The 18957-nt window shown below is 40.5% G+C and overlaps 1 protein-coding gene across 1 annotated transcript in view; it reads left to right on the top strand.

Moving 5' to 3' along the window:
• The window catches only part of SLC33A1 (solute carrier family 33 member 1), a 21804-nt gene extending 2847 nt beyond the window's left edge, over positions 1 to 18957 (top strand). Inside the window, exons 2-6 of the mRNA XM_006123477.4 lie at positions 3961 to 4151; positions 5636 to 5820; positions 8317 to 8434; positions 9301 to 9516; positions 13486 to 18957. Of these exons, the coding sequence (XP_006123539.2) occupies positions 3961 to 4151; positions 5636 to 5820; positions 8317 to 8434; positions 9301 to 9516; positions 13486 to 13653 (878 nt within the window). The 3' untranslated portion in view covers positions 13654 to 18957. The remainder of the gene's footprint in view (positions 1 to 3960; positions 4152 to 5635; positions 5821 to 8316; positions 8435 to 9300; positions 9517 to 13485) is intronic.

Here is an 18957-nt window from a genome sequence, read left to right as displayed (position 1 = left end):
AGAGTGCCGCATGGTGCAATCTGGGCAACACTGAGGGCTGGCTGTCCCATCCCTTCTGCTTGCACCCCCACTCCTCCACCTTGCTTAGGAGTCCAGCAAGTTGGTTCCCATGAGTGCAGTTAACCCATTGCCACAATTTTCATTTAAATTAGAGATACAGTGGCTCAATTAATTTATTGGCACGCGGGTAACTTTTAATGATGCTAGACAGAGAGAACTTGTCATCTCTCTCAATGCAACTCTCTTGGGAATGTTATCCAGTAACAGATTCAAAACATCTTTCAATCTTGGATTCTGGGAACTGATTTTGCTCCATGACCATTTATAGTCAAATTAAAAATGAATAACCCCTGAGCTCTGCTAAATTGTCAACATGAGCAAAACAAAAAAGCACAGGAAAGTTTACAGTGTTCTTTATTAAAGAGGAGGCAGAGAAATAAATATCAAAATTAGCTCATTTTAATGAATAACAAGTGCTAGCATATTTTGGGGGCTGGACTATCCTATCTATCTATACCTGTCCCTTGTTTTAGTATTCTTTCTTCCATAACATTTTAAAAAATATATATGGTATTTGTTAATAATTTGGGTACCACAGTGACATACATCCGAACAAGCGCACATGACCTCAATATTGGTGCGCAAAACAAAACTCATTCTGCTCATGGATGGAAAATCTTAGAAGGAACACTGGAGGAAGGTCACTACTCCTTAAACTTAGAGGACATCCTTCTCATTCAGGGTTAAGGCATGCTAGCAGAATGTTGGGTAGAGACTTTGAATTGTCATTACCTGTGCTTTCATAAGTATAGAGGTATTTCAGTTTTCAGAGCTGTCAAATCAGCACTATTTTTGAACTTTCAAGATTCACTCTATTTAGATCAACATAATTTAAAGGTTATTTTGAGCTGATCCTTTTCTAGACAAACACATTTTTTCTTGTAGTTTTTCCCCCTATGCTTATAAATATTATTACATTTATAGGAACACTGTTATTCATTTATGGTAGACCCAAAAATACAAATCCTTAGGAGTAGATGTGCTAAGTAGGGGGTGTAAAAAGGCATTTAAAAATGTAGCCATACAACCACTAAAAATCCTAGCAGTTATCCGTGCTGCAGGCCCTGCAATATAAAGCTTTATATTAGTTAAGCTTTATACTGCAGAGCCAGCAGCAAAGTCTCCCTGGGAGTAGGGCTGGCATTTAACCTGCAGGGGGGTAGAGGGGACAGCCGATCAGGTCCCTGCACGGACAGGGATTGCTCTGGCTGCGAGGCTGGAGTAGTCCTCTGCCTGGGGGAGGTATAGGGAGCTATTCTTAAGTGTAACCGGTAAGTGCTTACTGTTGAACCAGTTAATCATTTACATCCCTAGTGTTAAGAATCTTCCAAGCCTTATTAGTAAAAATATAAATAACAATATTTAAAAACAAAACAAAACCTGAAAACAAAAACACACTGTCCGGTCAATAGGCTCTGTTTCATGTTAGGGATGTATCCCATTTTAAATGTTAACTGATTAAACTATATGTTTAACCAGCCTGTTGCTGGGCCCACCACACCATGCCAAGGTGTGTCATATATGTTGTGAGCATTGGCAACTAAATGTTCCATGGGACTTGGATAGCTAAGAGAATCAGAACAGGGAATGTTTCTGGGTCTCTACTGGTGGCTATGGTCAGTAGTCAACTAAACTTTTAACATTGGTTGGCTATTCGAGTTGGAGATTAAAGTAACTGAACTCCCTCCTCTTCCCTCTAGGGGTGGGCTTCCCATTTTAGAGTTAACAGAGGCTTGTGGTGTCTGTTTAAATCTGGTGTGGGAAAAATGCAGGCTGCATCTGCCCTGCCAAGCCTACAGATACAGCCCACAGATGCTGCGGGGAGCCCCAGGCAGGTTCCCTGTTTGCCTTGCCCCATCTGCACACTGCTGAGAAACATGGCTGTGGGGCATTTTTTCTTTAAAAACTCTTGAGCCCGGAGGGGAGGGGAAAAGGCTTCAAATGCTATTCCTGCCCCCAGTACAATCCCATTGGCCAGTTTCTGACCAGAAACTGGCCAATGGAAGCTACTTGTTTGAATAACAGGCAGTCATTAAGCACCATGCCCCCTCCCCTCTGGGGCTCATAGTTATTCACAAAGCACATGGCTGCAGCCTAGGGTCCTTGTCTGCCTGCCTGAGAAACTGCTGGGCTGCTAAGTCTTGTGGTCAGAGCCTGTCTCTGGCACACGAGTCCCTCCCTTCCCCAAATCTCTGCTCCCCCACTCCTGCCCACTACTCCACATACTCTGCCCCCTTCTTGCACCTGTATCGCCTTTCAGATCCGGCACCCCAATCCCCTGCCCCAGTTCAGTCTCCTCCTGCCCTAGCTCACAACTCAAAACCTTGCACCCCAATCCCTGCACCCTCTTCTGTACCTCAATTCCCTGTCCTAGGTCACAATCCAACTCCCTGCACTCCAGTCCATTGCCCCAGGTCACAGCCGCCTCCTCACGGACTGGCTGCCTGTCACCCTATGCTGCTATCTCTGATATAGAGTCAGCAGTGCGGAGTGGCAGCAGCCCCTGTTTTGGGGGGTGTGAGCTCCCAGACCTGGTGTGAGCCGGAACTGAACTGGGCTGCCTGCCCACCTGGCTTCTAATACACTTTAAATGCAGAGCTGCAGTGGTAGTAGATCCCAGACCTGTTGCAAGCCAGGGTTGAACTAGCATGTTGGCCAGCCTGATAAAAAATTTACTGCTGGAGTGTGGGTAGGGAAATGTGTGTAGTCTATAGCATTAACCTATAAGCATTTGCTTATCGGTTAATTGACTGCACTATTACATCCCTAGTTCTGACACTTTCTTGCTCCTTTCACCACGATTTTGTGACAACTGTTCTCCTACTGAGAGTTGCCAGAAAAGTGTGTGTGTTCCTGCTTTACTAAGAAGGTTCAAATGTGGTCCGCATACCTGAAATGTTCAGGTAACATCAGTTTACGTGAACAGTATTATTTACAAAAGGGATCTGAACTATTATGTAAACATTCATTAAGAAAATAACCTAACCTGTTCAACGTGTCCTTGTGCTAAACTGGATGATGGGGGGAGGGGAGGATAGGAATATTACCTTAATACAGTTGGTCATTTGAGCTGGGGCAATTTAACATTGAGATATAAAATTTACACTATAATTTAGATTTAGAAATAACACTTTTTTCATTGATTACCTCCAGTTAAGTATAATAATGTCTTAAGTATTAGCACTAGCAAAGAACCTTTAAAATCATTTATTTGTTGGGCATTATTTTAATGACTATAGAATAGGATTCATAAGGGTGATTAGAGTAATAACTGCTTAATCGCCTCAGTATGTTCACTGAACTTTTTATCATGGAATACTGTCTCTAAGTGTAATTCATGTATGTACTCTCTTAGGGCAGATCGACACAGCAGGGCAAATAATAAATTGAGCTACGCAACTTGAGCTACGTCAATTATGTAGCTGAAGTTAAAATAGCTTAATTCAGCTTTTGGTGCTGTCTACACAGCAGGAAGTTGAACGAAGAACACTCTTCCTTCAACTTACCTTACTCCTTGTAAAATGAGGGTTACCATGAGTCAGAGTAAAAAGTCCTCCAGCTTGCCATTATTTCAAAATAATGGCTTGCAGTGTAGACACGCTCTGTTATTTTGAAATAACATCAGTAATTCCAAAATAACACTGCTGTGTAGACAAAGCCTTAGAAACAGGCTTCCTGCGGGTCTCATTGGCCTGGATTGGTGAACAGTGGTCACTGGGAGCTTTGAGAGGCCCTGCCTGCAGGCAGTCACTATAAACAAACTTATCTCACAGCTGCAGGTTGCCCACCACTAATGAATATTCTTGAAGAATAAATACATTTTACCATACTGAGCATTAATTAATAAAATGTAGACAGCGGTATATATATTTGAATTCTGATGAGGTAATTTAATTTCAGATTTCCTATTTTTCTGGGGAGCTGTCTTCTTGGTAACTACCACTTTAGTTGCCCTCTTGAAAAAGGAAAACAAGGAAGTAGCACCATCAAAAGAAGAAACAAAAGGCATCACTGATACATACAAACTGCTTTTGTCAATAATCAAAATGCCGGCAGTTCTTACTTTCTGTATCCTGATTTTAACAGCAAAAGTGAGTAAATATATGTAATAGTAATTGATAGTATGTAGGGCATGTTTATAAACTATATTCATCTATCATAGCAGAAAAGTGATTTTTTGTTTCACTGTTTTCACATTGCATTTTAACTAAAGGGTGCATAATTATTATAATTATGAATTATATAATGTGTTTGTACAAAAACTTGCATCTAATCCTCCTGTTAATGTTTTGATAAGGATTAGGTACATTGTTTAAAATATGTAAAATACTTTAAAAAAAAATAGTTACAACAGGTTTTCTTTGAGGGGGGGGGTGTGTGTGTGTGTGTGTGTGTGTGTGTGTGTGTACATCTGATTGTACCTCCGTGTATCAAGGCTACATGTTTTCTATAATTTGTCTTTGTGAAATCCAATTTGGAGAATATATAGGTATTTGCAGGGTCTTTGGGATTCTGTGGCACTGTAGATTTAATTTCTATAGCAAACAAAATTTTCCAATGTAGGTTTCCATCTACTATATATTTTAGAGTTTGTGAGTCTGTCTGTCAGTATGTCTATCTGTTCTAGAACTCTTCCTAAACCACAAGAGCTAGTACCACCAAATTTGGTATATGGCTCTCATCATAATTTAAAGCAAGATAAGGGTTTGTTTGTGCTAGGATGTGCCCGGAACAGGATTGTTTCACATACAGAAAAGGGACAGAATCATGGTGGGAGCATCCACCTCCAGTTGAGACTGCCCCAACCCTGTGCCTCCTACCCCCAGGTGCCCTTTGCGGGGTGGGGTTGAAGCTTTCTCCTTTTCCCCTGCCACCTCCCAATTTATATGGGAACATTGCTGACTGTTCCCATTTGTCAGGGAGCAAGGAGAAAGTATACAGTTTGCTGAATTCCTCACTCTGTCTGGGGACAGATGAAATTGGACTTGTCCCAACTGGGGGACATAAATTCTCTCCCCTGGTTGTGCCCAGTGGAGCTGAGCAGTCATGAAGAGGTACTTCTCACCTGGGCCCAATCTGCTGCGGTGAGAGATGGCTGAGGTTGTCCGTGCCTCCCACAGCAGCCTGCATACTGAACTCCTCATCCCCAGTCCCACCCCAGAGCAATTCAAATGAAGCATGGACATTTTTCATTTGTTACTTTCCTAAAAACAAACATTAATTGGGTTAAAGACCCGTGCAACCCTGGGTAAAATGTGGTAATTTTATATTGATTCTTCATTCTTCATACCTGCAGCATTTGTATGACAGTGAGATTTGTTGCTACTTTTTACTTTCTCAGTATGGTCTTGATACTACAATGAACTATATGCAAGCGCAGGAAGGAATTCTCCCATGCAGAATTTGCAGCAGGATTGGACCTATATTTGGGAGTAAACGTTAGGAAAAAAGCAAATTGTAGTTTAAATTTAACTACAAACTATTCCATATTAATATATAAAGAAATTTAATTTCGGTATAGCTAAGTTTGTCATTGGCGTTCAGATTTTTAGTCTCTTTATAACTTACATTTCAGGTTGGCTTCTCGGCAGCTGATGCAGTAACAGGACTTAAATTGGTGGAAGAAGGAGTACCTAAAGAACACTTAGCTCTATTAGCTGTTCCAATGGTACCTTTACAGATAATACTGCCTCTGATCATCAGCAAATACACTGCAGGTCCACAGCCACTGAATATATTTTACAAAGCCATGCCTTTTAGGTAAAAATATATATATTTTATAGACATAAAAATCTTTGAATGTATTAAATAAAAATTATATGATGTTAAGGTTGTACTTTGCAAATATACAGACATAAAGAAATACTTAAGTTTAAGAGTCTCTTAGTAAACTTGCCTACATTTCATTTACATGGCCCAATTTTTCCCTCCATAATGTCTGTGAAATTTCTGTGGAAGCCAACTACTTTTGGGCATGTGTACTTGAGAGCACAATTGTGCTTCTTTTTACTTTAAGCAGCATATACATGTGACAATACCAGGTGATAGTCTTCCACCTTTACTAGAGTAGTACCTTGCTCTGCAATAAGTTTCCCACTAAAGTTAGTGGGAGCATTTGTATAGCAAAGTACTTCTCAATTTAAGGGTGTCAAAATCTGGCTCATAACTAGCAATCCAAAATATTTCATCTGCTGAATCCTATTTGATATACTCATGCTCTAATAGTCCCATATTCTTCACTGGGTTCAGTTGTGAGAATAAGGGAAGTGGTAATACGCCTTTTTATGCAATATAGGGGCATCAAGGATGAGAAACATATTTGCATTTTGTGTCTCAATGTCTAAAATTGTCACACTGCAGTCTAGTCTTGAATATAGTTTAGATTTTAGAAAAAGGGAATTAGATTCTACTGATTTCACTGTGCACTTCCATAATTGCAGCAGAATCAAACAAGTGCACTTCCACAATAATGCAACAGCACAAAACCTCATCTATAAAGCTAACTCAATATTGCATAATTCAGTAAATTCATAAATTAAAAATTGCTTGCTGTATATACATTTCAGTCATTTTTTTCAGGACACAGAGATCCAAAAGTCTTTTTTCCTGCAGTTTAAAAAAAAAAATATATTTTGCTCTTACATAAGTTAGGTAAGGGTCTTAGTTTTTGTTCTAATTTAAAAAAAAAAAAAAAATTTACTCAATTTTGAGTTGTAGCTGTTTTCATCCAAAAGAAAACTTCTGAAACTAATGGGCATTTGAAAATGGAAAGAGCCATTTCTGGAGATTTCCACCACAATTTTGTGACAACTGTTCTCCTTCCAAGAGTTCTCAGAAAAGTGCGGCTGCTGCTTTATGAGGCAGCAGTGCAGAGGGTGAGAGGGCAGGCTGGAACCGATATGCCCAGGGACCCGGCTTTCAAACCAGCTCCCCATGTGTATCTGCTCTCACGGACCTGCCTACAGAGGCAGCGAGGGGGCAGGCAAGAGCCAGTGCTGGGCGGGAAGCCAGCTTAAAAGATAGTTATTCCTTCCCCCCCCTCCGCCCGATCCCCACTACTGCCTCTATCAGAAGCAAGAGCCCAGGGGTAGAGGAGGAAGGGCAGGGGAGCCTGATGCAAAGCAGCCTTTGTCCGTGGGGGGGGGGGGGGGGTCAAAACTCCCTTCAGACAGAGGCTATTCCGCATCATATGGAGCAGCCTCTGTCTGCAGTGAGCCTGGGCCCACTGCAAGCAAAGTCTGCTTTGCGCAGCAGCCCTTGTCTGTGGGAAGCTCAGACCCCCTCCCCATGGACATGGGCTAAGCTACTCACACACTGTTGCCTCTGTCTCAGAGGCGGCAGCACAGGGTGGCAGGCAGCCAGTCCAGGAGGAGAGCTGGTCTTTAAACTGGCTCCCCTCACAGACCAGCTCCTGTATGCTACTCTGCGCTGCTGCCTCTATCCGAGAGGAGCGGTACGGGATGGGAAGGGGCTCCCCAGGAGTGGGGCCAAAATGCACTGGCTGCTGGTCCCGCCCCCCGGGGACTATCAAATAGTCATGTAACCGCTAAGGATGTAAGAAGCGGGTAATTGGCTAATCGTGTAGTCAATACGATTTGTATCAACTACACAATTAGTTGATAAGGGGAGGCGCTCTGTCCCGGCTCATGCCTGCTTCAGGACTGCTGCATCTCTGCATTTTAAATGCATTTTAACTACATGTAAAGTGCAAAGCCACAGTGTGGGTAGCTCATGGGGCCGGTGCAAGCTGCGGCTCAGCCTCCTCTCCACTTCACACACTGTGGAGATGGTGCTGGGGCAAAAGGCTTTTAAACTGGCTCCCTCCAGCACTGGCTCCTGTTTCTCCCTCCCACCCTCCTCCACTGCTGCCTCAGGGGAGGAAGCAAGTAGTCACTTGACTAGCCACTTACATCCCTAGTAACTGCTATAATTTCATGAGGTTACATGACAATTCAGTTACAAGATAGCTTACATCCCTACTATGTAATGAAGACAAGTCCTTAGTATGAAATGTTTAAAACTTCTGTTGCTTAAGTATTCAAATGAATTAAAAACAGTTGGTGTCTGTCTGTCTTTGAAATATCAAAACAACTCTAAGTTTTGATTATAATGATTCAGAAACTTATTCACATCGCTAACCATTTTGAAAAGCATCTTTGCTCACACACGAATGCAGTAGATTTTGTAAGATGTGCACTGATTCACACCCACATTTGAATTCAGAAGCTGGAATTAAATTTTGACTTTTTGTTACAGGTTATTGATAGGCTTGGAATTTGCTTTTTTGGTTTGGTGGACTCCTAATGTGCACCATGAAGGAGGATTTCCTATCTATTACTATATTGTGGTATTGCTGAGTTACGCTTTACATCAGGTAACAAGTTGCTTCATTTTGTTGTAATATATATAAATATAGTCCATTCCTATCCCCTGCAGAAAAAAAGTCTTTATAACTCACTCTCTTGTAAAAAGATAACTATCTGGCTTTTTCCTCATCTTACTTATACTGGAGATCTTGTAGTGGGAGATGGATATGTTCTACTGTGTGGGGTTTGTTGTTCAATTAATTCCATTTTTAGTCCTATTTATTTAACTCTGTGCTATAACTTTGTTAGTCAGCGTGCTCACAGGATTTCTTTTTGATTTAGTGTAGTGATCAGAGATTTCCTGCCATACTTTTATTCACTAGCTGAGCTTTTTTTCCTCTAGAAATTATTTTTCTGAATGAGCTAAAGAAACCCATTTTTTATGGGAGCTAGCTGAATCTCCCTAATTGCCTTTGAGTCTTCTCAATATGTTCATGTAATTCTATACAAGTACACAAAAATTTGTATGAAATTCCTTCCCTAAAGAGCTTATAAAATATTATATTGGCTGTCAGGAATAGTATAATGGGTTTAATACAAAGCCTGTTGATTCAGTGGGCTTTGAATCAGGACCGGTGTTTGTGAAGTGTCTTGAAACAATCTGACAACCCTATTTTTAGTGAAGCATATTTAATCTGAGTAATTCCAAACTATCTGAAGCTAGGTCCATCTATATAAGCCAGTGCAAATGGCAAGATTTTCTCCCTTTGTTGAATGTAGCCAAACTCGGACCACTTTTAGTGATTAACTGCACAGATCTCTGGAGGAACTGCAATAATATAAAATAAATGTTACTATATTTCAAGTAATTTGTTTTCAGATAAAAAAAGTTAACAGAAATGGATTCAATTATTATTTCCCCTCTTCCCATCAGATTACGTTGTACAGCATGTATGTTGCTATAATGGCTTTCAATGCCAAAGTTAGTGATCCACTGATTGGAGGAACGTATATGACTCTTCTAAACACTGTGTCAAATTTGGGAGGAAACTGGCCTGCTACAGTAGCTCTTTGGCTTGTGGATCCACTTACAGTGAAAGAATGTGTAGGTGCAGAGGAACAGAATTGTGGAACTACAGCTGCTGCGGAAGTAAGTTTGGAAAATGTGATGGTCTCCATTCTGATGTTTAAATGGTGTAACTTGGTATCTCTTACTGTGTCCTCCACACTTGAAGGCCTTAAAAATGTTTCCTGTGCAGTTGCTTTTTATATTAAACTTCCATTAATATGAAGTTGGATTTTTTTATGCTCTTGTTGGAAATACATATCTTCAGGATCTTTACTTTCTTTTAATTGGTGGAGTGGAGGGAAGAAGTGGGGCAGTAGGGATGTATGTGGGGAAAGGAGTATTTGATTTCTCAGGGATGTGATATAGGATTGAATTAGCAGAAGAACTACAAAGGATGTAGTTTCATCCTCAAGCCTGGGTGGACAAAGTTGTTGGGTTTCTTTTTAAACCACCTTATTTTGGAATAATAGATGCTTTGGGGGGGGGGGGGGGGAGAGTTTTGTTTTGTTTTGTTTTGTTTTTCGGCAGGATAATTCTCCATCACTCCCCGTGTATTGTTTTACTCTTTCCTCCTCAGTGGTTTTTCGGTCATCTCTTCTTCTTCATGTGGTTTCGCTGCTTCTAGTATAGTGAAATTAGCTAAAGTCCCACTCTCTTAAATGCTCTTATGGATGTTCTTGTAGAATAAAACATGCTGTGGTACTGCACATGGAATTGAGCAAAACAGCACAAGCCCAACTTAAGAACTTGGCAGGAGGGGAAGAGGGCTTCAAGTTCACGGTTTGCTAAAGCAAGAAATAACTGGCATCTTGTAATGCACTTGCTTTAGTTAAACCCTTTGTTTTATTTTGTTTTTCCTCACAGTTCAAACTTCACCAAAGAATGCACTAGAATAGGGAATGTAACTAGAATAGGGATGTTAAATTTAGTTTAATCAAGTAGTTGATGGTAAGCAGAGGAGCTAACCTCACTGTGGCTCTGCCTTTTAAATGTATTAAAACCTATTCGCGCTTGATACAGTTAAAAGGCTGGTGCGCAGCAATGGGGGACCCGGTGCAAGCTGGGAATCAGTTGTCCCGGCTCGTGCTGGGTCCCCCCTGCTGCGCTTTAGCTTCTTAAATGTATTAAGAGATGACCGGCTCTTAGTACATTTAAAAGGATAAAGTGAGGCTTGGGGGACCCAGCCAGAGCCAAGAATCAGCTATCCCAGCTCAGGCCGGGTCCCCCCTGCTCTGCAGGGGTAGATGAGGGTTTTGCAGGGCCCAGGGCAGCACAATTTCATGGGGCCCCTCTCACCTCACATCTCATCTCTCTCTCCTGTGTTGCGCGATGTTTCAGCATGCTGCACATGCACTCCTGCAGCGTGTGGTGCTGGGGAATTTAAAGCACGGTATCCCGGCAGGCCAGTCCGCCCCTGAGCGTGGGGCCTGGGACAGCCGCCCTGCTCGCCCTGCCCTATATCCGCCATTGCTGCTGCGCTTCTGATTTTTAAGTGTCAGACCCTGTTGGCTCTTAATACATTTAAAAAGAAGAGGCACAGTGTCTGAGACTGGGCGTGAGCCAGGAATCAGCTCATTCCCATCTCGCGCCTGGTCCCACTGCTCCCTGCCGCCTCTGTCTCCTGTGGAGACAGTGCTGGGGGGAACTGGCTTTTAAGCCAGCTTCCCCCAGCAGCAGCTCACCTCCCTTGCTGCCTCTGTCAGCAAAGGAAGGGGGAGAGAAGCGACTAGTCAAGGGACTAGTCGACTATCCGACAAGCTTTTGCTTATCAAATAGTCGACTAATTGCTTACATCTCTAAACTAGAATTCTGTTCAGATTGTGCAACCAGTGTGCTCCTACAAAGCATTCTAGGGATATAAATATTAGATCTAAACAATAGGATTTCTTTGAACCAGAGCAACTCTCCATCCTGGAAAAATTTTGATTCCGGTCCTGGTAAATCTATGCTTCCTAAGTATACCTCTTTTCACTTCTGTTACTAATTAGATCTCCCATCTTCTTGCCCTTCTCCCTGAAGTAAGTGAGTGAGCCTCTTTCTTCTCCAGTCTTTCTCCAGGTTTTCCCCCAGTTGTATTGCTTCTCTGTCCATGTGGTGCTGGTCAAGGCACTACTTCAGAGAAACTTGTACTACTTTCTTATTCCTGTTAAATGCATAGTGACTGTGATGAATTTGCACTATAAACACATAATGGGCAAATGGAAGGAAATAAGTGCTCCATTAGTATATATGGCTAGACCTACAATAGCTGTAGACAAAATGAATACATAATGTATGTAGCTGCAGACTATATGAGAGGCCTGTAGTATAATATAATGCATGGGCCTGACTTTTAAAAATTAATCTAGGCTTCTGAAATATAGAAACATGAACAGTTTTCGTGGGTTTCAGAATACTGTTTGCAATTTTTCCATCTTTATGCAGTGCACAAGCTAGACGTTGGTTTTGGTGGGAGAGGGTTTGGGAACTGAATTGATTTCCCCCAGATCAGGGGTGGGCAAATACATGACAAAGTTTGCCAGGGTTAGCCCCTGGTGGACCACTGCCACTGTATTTACTTGCATGGCCATAGGTACTGGCAGTCACAGCCCCCATTGGCCATGGATAACCCTTCCTAGCCAATGGGAGCTGAGGGAAGTGGCACAGACCTGAACACTGCTTTTAGCTGGGAACAGCAATCCACGGCCAATGGGGGCTGAAATCACCAGTACTTGTGGTCGTGCTGATAAATGCAGGGGTGGGAGCCTGCCAGGAGCTTATTTTGGTGGTCCGGATCCAGTCTGCAGGCCAGTATTTGCTCATCCATGCCCCAAACCCATATGCTCTCATCTTCAAAAGCACTTAGGTGAATTAAGCTCCTTTTAAACTGCATGACCAGGAGGCCACACAGTTGCTTAACAAGACACATGAAGGGGCTTAGGGCCGAAGTACAGAGTGCCACCTCTGCCCATCAGCAGCAGCTCCATGCAGGCTGGTGGGGACTGCCTCTCCCTGACTCTCCTTCCTGGCCATGGCAGCTCCTTGCTTGGGTTAGGGGAAGAGGTGCCTCTCCCCCAGCCTTGATACCCAGCCCAAAGCTGCCACTGCTTGGGGAGGAAATGGCCCTTCTGTGGCCTGTACCAAACAAATCTGGACCTTTCCCAACCAGGAGATAGGCATCTCTCCCCTGGCTGTACCTGCTGGAGCTGCCATGGTCATATAGAGGTGTCTTTCACCTGGCTCCAAGTTGCTGCAGTGGGAGAGCTGGGGATAGTTCTCTCTCCTTGGGGGCAGCCTGCTCATCAAACCTTGCATCCCCAACCAGAGCCCCCACATTGACATTCCTGTACCCCAGGCCTGAGTCCCCACCACATTAGAGTTCTGTGTGCCAATATGAAGGTGATGTGCTGCATGCATTCTCTACATTGGCGCACATAAGAAAATTCATTCCGCTCACTGGTGGGAAAAATTAGACGGAACACTGGAGGTGAGATATTAGTTCATAAATTCTGCAGGGTTGTTGACCATCCAATAGGAGGGAATGAGCATGATTAGTCTCCCTGTGGTGATCCCATCCAATTTTTCTTGGGAGGGTTGGGAGGAGGATATGGAAGGGGAAAATAGGTATGTAAAGTCCTGTTCAATTGGTTTATCTGATTAAATGTAATGTGCAACCAGTTAATTAAAGGGGTAGTGGGCTAATGTTAACCAGTTAGCCTTTCACATTCCAAAGGGAAAAGGCAACCATGTGGGATAACATCTCACTTATAACTCCATAGTGCTGTCTGTTTGCTTTCTACATAGTTTTGGGGATTTTTGTTTGGTTGGATTTTTTGCTTTTTTGTTAGGAAGTGTGAAAGCCTATTTGATTAGCTTTACAATAAACCAGGAAAGCCTGCCTTTTTTTTCCCAACTGGGAATCTAAAAGGTGTGCTTATATAAAATATAGTTAGATAACAGCTGAAGTCCTTTCTGTATATAAATGCTAAGCACTTTATTCTCACTGTAAAGAAATACTGTAAAGAAATACTGTGTATTTCAATTGTTTAATTATTTTTGCTTCTCTCACAGCTCTGTACAAAACTTGGTGGCTCTTGTGTTACGACGCTGGATGGTTATTATGTTGAATCCATAATATGCGTTGCTCTGGGATTTATCTGGTGGTTCCTTCTTGGGCCAAAATTTAAAAAGCTGCAGGATGAAAGACCATCTTCATGGAAGTGCAAGAGGACCAACTGATGTAATTTAAATACTAGATTGGACTAGGGGGGTTGTTAGAGCTTAGTTTTAGTGCAGAGACATTTCATACTCAATAAACAGGAGTAGACATATTTTTAAAATGCCAAATGGCTGGAAAAACTAAGGCCACTGAAAGTGGCATTTGTGTATGCAATACCATTTGCCCTGTGTGAAAATCTAGTTAAGGTCAGAAAAGTAATTCTCAAAAATGGCATATTTGTACTACAGATCTATGTCCTGTCCAATACCTTGAGACTCATAGCTGCTTTTATCTGTTTAGACAAATAACACTTAAATTGCAGTGCAGTAGCTATAGAAGAGCAAACTGTTCCATATATAAAATATCTCAATCAGCATTTTCATCTAAATTCTGTGTTCTCTTTTAGACAAAGTTTAAGCAGAAACTGTTTGGCTTGATCAATTAGCAAGTTGACCTTGGGAGTGCTGTCATTAAAAAAGTATCAATTTAACTTATAAACTAAGCATATATAAATAACACTGATTGAGGAAGAATAAATGTAGGACACATATGTCATTTCTTAACACTTTCCTGACCATAATCACACTTCAATGGATGAAACTGTGTTTAAAAGCCTATTTTAAATGTATTTTCTGGCTCTTATAAACTTTAAAGATTTATAAGAAACGTATTTTTTTATAAATTGAAAGTCATGCTTTTTAATTTATTGTCTCATTTAAGGGCACTATGTTGATTCACTTTATGAAATACTTTTTGCAGTAAAACTAGTATGAGGTGGGATTCATGGTACAAGTGTTGAACAATGTCCTTGGTAAGCCATGAGTGTCGAAGGATCAGATCGAGTGTGAAGCTTTTGTCGTGTTAAAAGCTAAGCTTCAAAATAATAAAAGCTGGCATAATCCTTATTGGGTTCTGTTTGCATTTGTGAAGGAGAGAAGTGACTGGCTGTGTAGTTCTTGTATTATGTGAGAATTGGAACATACAGATTAGGAAATGAGTGAGAAGTCCTAAACATGTATGTACAGTCCAAAGAGAAGGGTGAACAAAAGACATTGGGTGATCTTGAAAGATGTAGTATGTGGTAGGGAAGTTAAAAACCATGTCTTTTGTAAACGTGTACCCTCTGAAATTTTAATGTTTACACATGGGAGAGGGCAGAAGCTCCATGGGAGCTGGCACCCGAAGGGAGCTGGCTTTTAAGATGGCTCCTGCTGAGCCCCTTCCCCTCCCACGCTGCTACCTCTAACACAGGTGGGGGGGACGGGAGCAAGCTGGAGCTAGTGCTTGTGGGTAGCTGGCTTTTAAACAGAGACACTCCCCCCGCCCATCTCTGCACTGCTGCTGAAAAGCCGGCTCCTGTGGGCACCAGCTCCCACCTGCCCTGCCACACCTCTGATACAGAGACGGCGGGGTGGGGAGAGCCTTGCATGTAACCATGAGGGTTAACAGAGTGCACTACCACATCCCTCATGTGTGGTGATGATAAAATTGCTTATTACATTAGGCAATTAACCCATCAAGGAATATTTTTTTTAACTGTACCAAATAACACGTGGCATTATCTCAATAATTCCTTCAAAAACTCAGAAACAGGTAGGTACTTTCTAATTGAGTTGTATGTGCTGCATTCATTATCAAATGAATAAGCTTCTTGAGTGCCTTAGGGATTCACAACATGCTGCATATCCAGTGAAAAAACACTTGTGTATTTTGTTCAATGTATGTCACAGATCATTACTTCAACTGAATATTAAACTTACCTTTTAAAGGTAGGTTAATATCTAATTCCTTATAGTACAAAATTAAAAATCAAACCATTGCTGTCTGCTGGGTAGGTGTAAACAGGTCATACAAGGCTTTAACAACGTGACAGCAATTGTCAGTTTTCAGCCATGAACAAAAACCTCTTATGATTTGAATATCATTTTTATTTTTTGTCTGCATACAAAAAATTATGAACTGCAGAATATATACAACTAAGTGCAGACATTTTACAGCTGCCGCTCCTTTTGCAATTCTGTATTATTGTATGTGTCTGTGCCAAGGTGATTCTTATTACTAAAATATTTTGTAATTGAAGTAACTAAATCATCAGAGCAACTTTGCAATTTAAAAGTAAAACTGAAAGCAGCATCAATAGTAAAACGAAGTAATGTATTTGAAATGTATTTTACATAAAGTCAGTACATTACTACTTGCAATGGCTGGTCTATTAAATGAAGGAATATCTTGTGCTGTACTCATGCTTTAATTGGAAATGCTGCAGTTATACATTTGAGTGACAGATTGCTAAATGATCCTTTTTTCTCTCATAAAGAGGAGTAAATTGCTATTTTGAAGGGGAAAAATATAACACCAGAGATCATAAATGGTAGCTATATTTTATTAAGATCTAGATGTGCACAGATTTCATTTGACGTGGTGATAACTTGCTACTCATTTAAATATTGAGTAGTAAGTTAAGTGATGCACATGCTAGGTACTTTTATGTAGAAACTTTGCATAATGTAAATGGTTAATTTTTCTCTTAGTCACTAGATGTTTTATTGCACCAATAAATAGACTTTTCCACAGCACATGTAGGGAGCAGAATGATCCTTGACCATGTGCACATCTAGCTCATTAATCTGAATCAGTTTCTGGGTTGCAGTGTTCAAAAGTTGTTGTTTGCCAGCTATGATAAGGATCTCAGCCAAAGAAGTTGTTGGTCTCAGAACCTCTCTTAGTAGTTCAGTGCTGTTGTCAAATATCAGGCCCTCTTGTTTGGCAGTCACAGCAAAGAGCTGAAGGATTGAAGGCTCGTGTAAACTCAAAGTTATGCTATGTTTCTAGATGTGTCTGCAGAACAGAGTTGAGGTTCATTGTTTGGGCAGTGTAGGAATGTTCTTGGATCCATTTAGTAACGAGTTTGGTTTTTTTATTCTAGTACTATCAGTCCAATTCCCTTTCACAAGCATTTAAACGTTTTCCCTTTTTAAATTAACAATTACAGTGTCTCACTTTGCTCAAATACTACTTCTTAGCTAGTACTCAAGTTGATTAGCTTACTATCAAATTTTATGAAGTATCAATAGCAATTTTTTTGTAACATTGTTTTCAGGTAGCTTTCAATGTAGCTTTATGAAACTACAATGAAATATTACAAACAGTCCAGTGATCTGAAATATGATATACATATATAACTGTGATATAAATATATAACTGAAGGGTGGTGATCTTGAGTCCTGATAAAACAGGAAAGGGAGATGATAGACTGCGGAGTTCTCAACTTCTCCTGAGCTAGGGGCCCCTAAAGTGTGGTGTGTGTGGTGTTTTTTTTTTTTTGTTTTGTTTTTTTTAAATACTTGAAGCCTTGTTTTAAAAACAGAATTTTCCAGTATAATCAAGACGGAACTAGAGCTATTAATATATTGATTCTAATAGAGGAGATGCTACTTTAAGACCACAAGATCAACGGAATAATTGTGCATAGAATAGGGAACCCTTTAAAGCATAAACCTTAATACCCACAAAGTTTTCAGGGCAGTATTTCTCAGTGTCAGCACTGAAGAATGCTAGTGGACACTGCAACCCTGTATGTCAGGTCACAACACCACTTACTCAAATTTGACCCAGATGACACTATGTTAAGATGGAGGCGTGGTCAAGTCAAATTTGTGTGGCTGCAATCCTGTGTGTCAGGTCACAGTGTTGCTCAGTCATATGGCCATAATGCCACTTGCTCAAATTTGGCTTTACCCTCCCATTTGTCATGAAAGAAGAATGACCAGGCCAAATTTAAGTGAATGGCATAAGGACCCTGTGAATGAGTAGGAAGATTTGCTGCTGCCCCCATCCCTATGTTAAAAACTGCTGTTAAATAGTCTGTGTATCATAGTGGCTCTTATTGCATTAATCCAACAAACTTTTTGGATTCAATCTTGCAAGGAACTGAGCACACTCAACTCCTGTTTGAAGACTGCAGGAGTTGAGGATTTGCAGCATCTTGCAGGAGTGCTCAGAATCATGCAGGACCAGTCCTTAGTATATTTAACCATTTTTACCCAGTCTAAAGCTATGGCAAAAAGAGGCTTTGAGAACTGTCTGTACGTGGCTGCTTGTGTAAAACTTTATAATAAATATTGTTCTGATAGAAGTCACTTCCTTGTAATTCTGTCATGAAAAATCCAGGTTTAGAGGACTTACATTTTGTGTACTTCCCTTACAAGTTAATTGAACATTTTACACCATTTCAAACTTAATACTAAATACGACACATTTCAAACATTTTCCAGTGAAAATCCTGTAATACACGGTTACTTCTAGTTCATATTACTAGATCTATAAGGCTGAAATTTGTTGTAAACATTTTAATTTGAACCTTCAACATATTGTTAAAAGATTCTTGATACAGGAACACTCTTTTTTTTTTTATCGTTGCCTTGGTTTATAAGTTTGTCTGAACTCTACTGTATCTGAACTGTCATGACCATATTGGTATTGTCTAATGTACTGCTTTTTCCTGAAGAAGCCTAAAACTGGTAATTTGAGATACAGAATTGTAGGATATAAAAATGGATATGACCATTGGTGGTGTTTACACAGTTCTTAATGAAAGCTGATAGAATGTAATGCATAAATGAACCTCTTTAAATTTAGCACTGGGGAAAAGCAATTTCAGCAGTTGGCTGATATCCAGGAACTCTGGTTAAGAATGAATTTATTATGAAATTCAGTTATTGTTGAACTAATTTTGGGAACACAATAAAATAGTAAGTTCATGCTGGAAAATTTTTAAACTTTTTAAGTGTACTATCCTGGAGATAAATGGGGAAAATTTAATAATTTGTTTATAGTCTTTTTATGATACAAGAGAAATAAAACACGTTACCATTTTAAAATATTATTGTTTAATTTACTTTTGTGAAACTGGAACAAAACTATAGTGGAACCATAACTAAAATGCCTGCTCTGGATTATTGCAAATGGCTGATTTATGTAAAGTTACCTCTGAATTAGTTTTCTACTTTTACAAAGATTGTTTTAAAAATATTTTTGTTAAAGGGTTTATTACTGTTTGTAATGTAGCTGTGATGATCCTAGGATATGAGACACATAAGTTAGAGAAGGTGATATCTTATCCGGCACCAACTTAATCTGTTCCCTTCCACCAGAAGAGGTTGGTCCAGGAAAAAGGTATCTTCTCATCCACCTGGTGTCTCAGGGTTTATTACGTCTCTTCTGAGACTCTTAAAATCATTCACTTTATTGTAAGTGTGACAAGACATCAGATGATTACTTCCTTAATGCTGTCCATTAAAATGCTGAATTTATGGAAACATTAA

The sequence above is a fragment of the Pelodiscus sinensis genome, chromosome 10 (assembly GCF_049634645.1).
Source record: "Pelodiscus sinensis isolate JC-2024 chromosome 10, ASM4963464v1, whole genome shotgun sequence".
Taxonomy (NCBI): Eukaryota; Metazoa; Chordata; order Testudines; family Trionychidae; genus Pelodiscus; species Pelodiscus sinensis.
The sequence above is the reverse complement of the archived record's forward strand: the minus strand, read 5'-3'. Positions and strand labels throughout refer to the sequence as shown.